A 6,000-nucleotide genomic window follows, 5' to 3' on the forward strand; every position below is an offset into this window, starting at 1 on the left:
TCTAGTGATTAAGAGCAGATATTATTCCAGCAATATCAAAATTACAGGCAAGGAAATTGAACAGTTACAGATTACACTGAAGAATTCTAACGGCTAGCTACACCAAACGATCTATCAGAATCTGAGTCACAGAAGGTGGCACGATTTATAGGTGGGTTGCGACCGACAATTCAGGACCGAGTTCAGATGTACCCAGTTGGGACTGTGGATGAAGCAGTTCGATTGGCGGGTAGGGTAAAAATACAACTTGCAAGAGCTCCTGCTCGTCCATATCCTTCAACTCGACCCCCCATGACGTGTCCCACGCAGGATCCAGTGCTGCCACGAGGAAAAGACCCAGTACCTCAACTTTCTACAGCCGCAAACCATGATACGGGGAGCAGCTCATCCAGGCCTCAACGTGCAGCACCTACGACAGCGAGTCCGAGTAGGATTCCAAATCCTTATGCTCGGCTAAGGTCGAACAATTGTTACCGCTGTGGCCAACCAGGCCACTTATCAAACACTTGTCTTCAACGTCCCACAGCACACTTGACTATAAACGAAGGGGGCACTGAAGATGAGGCTGCAGAAGAAGACCATCGCTTTGATGAACATGAACAAATCACTGAAGAAATAGCAGGGAGCAATGAAATGACGGGCGAGGATCGTGGCGAATTTCTAGTTGTGAGGCGATTCCTGTATGCCCCACGAAAGGAATTACATCTACAACAATACAATATATTTCGTACTCGGTGCACCGTCAATGGAAAGGTCTGTGATGTGATCATAGACAATGGTAGTAGCGAGAACATCGTCTCAAGAGTGATGGTGGACAAGTTGCGGCTACCAACGTTGAAACATCCTTCCCCGTACTCAATTGGCTGGATAAAAAAGGTGAATGAGACCAAGGTAACTGAACAATGCACTATCTCGTTTTCAATTGGCAAAAATTATAAAGATCAAATACTTTGTGACGTGGTCGATATGGAAGCTTGTCATATGTTACTCGGTCGACCCTAGCAATCGGACCGTGATGCGACCCATCGGGGACGAGATAATGTTTACGTATTCGTCAAGGATAGTCGAAAAATAATCCTTGCCCTTATAGCACCAGAGAATCACCCTGAAGCCTCTAAAGTGGAGGGGAGTTCCCTCTTGACCATTCGAAATTTTATGGAAGAATCCAAGGAAACCGACGAGGTATACACTGTAGTGGTGAAGGGCAAGGAAGAGGAACCCTCAAACATCCCTCCAAGTTTCAGACTGTTGCTAAACAAATTCAAAGAAGTCTGGCCTGAGGATTTACCTAATGGATTGCCCCCTATGAGGGACATCCAACATTACATAGACCTCGTCCCTGGGGCTAGCCTGCCCAATCGCCCTCATTATTGGATGAGTCCGAAGGAGTGTGAGATACTTCAGGGACAAGTGGAGGAATTGATCCGTAAGGGTCTCTTGAGAGAGAGCATGAGCCCATATGCCATACCAGCATTATTAACGCCAAAAAAAGATGGAAGCTGGCGCATGTGTGTCGACAGCCGAGCAATCAATAAAATTACCATCAAATATCGGTTCCCAATACCACGGTTGGACGACATGCTCGATATGTTAGAAGGGGCCAAGGTGTTCTCTAAACTAGATCTAAGGAGCGGGTACCATCAAATTCGTATTCGACCCGGTGATGAGTGGAAAATGGCATTCAAGACTAAGGAAGGGTTGTATGAGTGGCTGGTCATGCCCTTCGGCCTATCAAACGCATCAAGTACTTTTATGCGTTTGATGAATCAAGTTCTAAAATCGTTCACTGGTCGATTTGTTGTAGTATATTTTAATGACATATTGATATATAGCCAGGATGAGGCGGAGCACAAGAAACATCTCAGGCAGGTGCTACAGGTCCTACAACTTAACAAGTTATACCTCAACTTGAAGAAGTGTAGTTTTTTAACTGATAGCCTATTGTTTCTAGGATTTGTTGTAACGTCCACAGGCATTCGTGTGGACGATGAAAAGGTGCGAGCTATTAGGGAATGGCCGATCCCGACAAACATTCATGAGGTGAGGAGTTTTCACGGGTTGGCGACTTTCTATCATCGATTTGTGTGAGATTTTAGCACCATAGTCGCGCCTATAACAGATTGCATGAAAAAAGGACCGTTCCAGTGGACCGATAAAGCTGATAAGAGCTTTCACGAGATCAAGCATCATTTATCTACAACACCGGTCTTGGTGCTTCCTGATTTCGACAAATTGTTTGAGGTTGAGTGTGACGCTTAATACGTCGGAATTGGATAAGTATTATCATAGGAAGGCAGGCCGGTAGCCTTCTACAGTGAGAAGCTCAGCGAAGCCCGAAAGAAGTGGTCGACTTATGAGCTTGAGTTGTACGTAGTTGTTCAGGTACTGCGACATTGGCGGCATTATCTGATTCAAAGAGAGTTTGTTTTGTACACTGACCATCAAGCATTAAAGTTTATTAATAGTCAGACTAACGTGAATCGTGTGCATGCTAGATGGGTTGTGTTTTTACAGGAATTTACGTTCGTTCTGAAGCACAAGTCAGGGCAACAAAACAAGGTGGCTGTTGCACTTAGCCGTCGTGCATCACTACTAGTTACAATGAGCAACGAGGTAGTCGGCTTCGACTGTCTCAAGGAGCTGTATGCCGAGGATGAGGACTTCAAAGATTCTTGGATGAAGTGTCGAGAAGGTCACCCCAGTGACCTTCATATACAGGATGATTTTCTTTTCAAGGGGAATCGATTGTGCATCCCACAAAGTTCTCTAAGGGAGCAGATTATTTAGGAGCTACATGGAGGTGGCCTTGGTGGACACCTGGGGCGAGACAAGACGGGAGCTCTTGTGGAAGAGCGGTATTACTGGCCGCAGTTAGTACGCGATGTGGGAAAAGCCGTACAACGTTGTCATGTTTGTCAGACCTCCAAGGGGCAATCTCAGAATACGGGCCTCTACACCCCGTTACCTGTGCCTAACGGTCCTTGGGAAGATTTATCATTGGACTTCGTGCTTGGTCTCCCACGAACACAACGCGGCATGGATTCGGTGTTCGTGGTGGTAGATCGTTTCTTAAAGATGGCGCACTTTATCCCATGCAAGAAGACCCTCGATGCAACACACGTGGCGAATTTATTTTTCAGGGAGGTCATTCGACTACACGGGGTCCCCAAGACCATTACTTCCAATCGTGACACGAAGTTCATTAGCCACTTTTGGCGGACTTTATGGAATCGATTCGATACACAACTTCAATTCAGTAGTGCTTACCACCCACAGACTGATGGGCATACCGAAGTTGTGAATCGCACGTTGGGAAACCTCCTTCGCTGTATTTCAGGAGAAAAATCGAAGCAGTGGGATTTGGCCTTGTCTCAAGCAGAGTTTGCATTCAACAATATGGTGAACCGCTCGATAGGGAGATCACCGTTTCAGATTATTTACGGACGAGTGCCTCGCCACACACTTGACTTGGTCCCTCTACCCAAGCACCCAGGCACGAGCATTGCAGCAGAACATATGGCAGACAAGATCATGGGCATCCATGCAGAAGTGCAGACCAAGCTACATGCCTCGAACGAGAAGTACAAGGAATAAGCGGACAAGCATCGGCGACAAAAAGTGTTCGAGGTAGGCGACCGCGTTATGGTCCATTTACGCAAAGAGAGATTTCAGACCGGGACGTACAACAAGTTGAAAAATAAGAAGATTGGACCGGTACCAATCATCCGAAAGGTCAATGACAACGCTTATGTTGTTGATCTCCCAGATGACATAGCAATCTCACAGACTTTCAATGTCACGGACCTAACCGAGTATCATGAACCAGAGCATGACGAGAACTCGAGGACGAGTTCTTTTGAAGTGGAGGAGATTGATGTAGAGCGGGTCGCGGACAGTTACATGGCCAAGATGGATCAGAAAAGGCCCGGTCGACGACAGAAGTGATCCAGACCATCGAACCTTAAATCGGGCGTATCTTGTAATCCGGAATGAGTTATCTGACGTAAAATATATGATTTTGGGGTAGAACGAGCTACTGAAGCCAACCAACCCGGCTATGCTGGGTTGCGCAGCTCGGAATTGCAAAAAACCCCTGGATCGATGGTCGTTTTCCCGTTTTAATTTTGTTTTTACTATAAATAGTAAGTTTTAGTTTGGTTATAACTCTTCATCCGTCGGGCTTTAGGAGTTGTGCCCAATGTGAAAAGAGCTTAGAATAATTAGGAGAACGGTTTGGTGAAGCTAAATAGGACACTTACTATTTTTGGCCGAAAACCTTGCGCACTAGTAGACATCACGACCGTCTATAAATAGTAAGTTTACTATTTATAGTAAGTCGCGGATTCTAAGAGTATGAGTTGTAGTTTGATTCTAATTTCTTTCCCATTGCTTGGTACCCCTATTTAAAGGGCTGTGAACTCGTTTTTATTCATCAATTAATCAATTTCGAATTTATTAGAATTTATTTATATTTTCTACTTTCTTTCCTCGTGGATTCGAGAAGTCTCTGTGAGGAGTCCAGAGAAGCTCCGTGGATTCGGAGTAGTTATCCTCATAACGTTCATCCCTGCGTCACAAGCTATAACGGTGAGCCCTCCACCACAAGAAATTATTTTAATATCATGTCGGATATTAAACTAATAAGAGGGGGCAAAAAAATACAAGAAAATACTGCAGTTGTCTTACGTAATTTATTTAATCTACCCCATCTTCTGTACAATTGTTGTGGGGTTGACTCAGATGAATGGCTTGGATCTCACAAATATGTGCCAAGTTGGCACGTGTGCATAAGTCGTATTAGCAAGTTATGAATAAATGGTTCCTTCCCTGAAAATCCTTATTAATAATCATCCCAATAGCGCAGAAAATGGTGGCAGACATGGTGGTGCAGAACTGAAACTGCATCACTACCGGATAAGTGATGGCTTTCCTTGCCTTGACGTAAGACAGCTCGATGCATGGATATGCGAATCCCAGCAAGGCAGAGGCCCCGAGAGTCATGATGAAACCTAGCAAATACTCCCCGTTGGTTACATTCTCAGGACGGTCACCGCTGTTGCGAAGCCCAAGCAACACTGACCCGAGAGTCATCAGCACCACGGCGTTGATGGTATAGGCAGTGAATTTCTGCTTCACGATGATGAAAGCAAAAAACGCGGTGAAAGCAAGCTGAGTGGCGAAGAGTAAAGAGGATGTGGAGACGGGAAGGAATGAAGAACCCATCGAATACATGAAGTTATCGAGACCCATGAGGAGTCCGATAACCACACACGCTATAAAGAGTCTGGGCTCCAGCAGGAATTTCATCCCACGAGCCCGTTCGCGCATGTAGACAATGGAGAGCGGGATGAGAAGGACGGGGAAACCAGCTGTCTGCAACGAGCTGGTTAGCCATTTCCTACTCCCACCGTAGAGATAGTAAAGCCGTAGAAGCATTGGGCCACAGATGGTCCCCACCCCTGTGAGGATGCAGTTGAGGGCAATGAGCCACCATTTGACAGTGCGTTTTTCGATTTCCTTTGGAGATGAGGATTCTGGAACTCCTTGCTCCATCCTCTCAATGCCCTCAAAGCCCTCAATGTTCATGGCTATGGATCTTCCCACTCTTTCTACAATGCTTTCTCAAGTAAGAAAGAGGTATGTTTAGAGAAAATCAGTTGACTCAATGCTTCCGTCTTGAGTGATTTTGGATGATAAGAGATGTGAGGTTTATATAGACTATGTAGGGAGAGAGAGAGAGAGTGGGCTTACAAAATCGTTACTGACGAGGATGAAAATTTGGACGGTTCAGATTTTATGAAGGAAAATATCAGATTTGTGGCATTCATCAGCCGCCACCCTTGACCAACACTACACATATACACATATGCTCTAAAATCTAAATGCAATACTATGATAAACCAATAGCTACCATCAATTAAAAATCAAATGGAGAAATAATAACCCTTGTTTCTTTTTACGTAATATTCCTCTACAGTAGAGCTCCAAGGTCTGTAGGGC

General features: G+C 45.2%; 1 protein-coding gene across 1 annotated transcript; it reads right to left on the minus strand.

The window, feature by feature from the left end:
- Positions 1-4,581: 4,581 nt before the first annotated feature.
- LOC131242561 (purine permease 1-like) lies at positions 4,582-5,645 on the minus strand. Its single transcript, XM_058241281.1, has one exon. The coding sequence runs from the start codon at positions 5,584-5,586 to the stop codon at positions 4,798-4,800; it is 789 nt and encodes a 262-aa protein (XP_058097264.1). The 5' UTR covers positions 5,587-5,645; the 3' UTR covers positions 4,582-4,797.
- Between the last annotated feature and the right edge of the window lie 355 nt (positions 5,646-6,000).

Source organism: Magnolia sinica, chromosome 4 (assembly GCF_029962835.1).
Source record: "Magnolia sinica isolate HGM2019 chromosome 4, MsV1, whole genome shotgun sequence".
In the NCBI taxonomy this organism is placed as follows: Eukaryota; Viridiplantae; Streptophyta; class Magnoliopsida; order Magnoliales; family Magnoliaceae; genus Magnolia; species Magnolia sinica.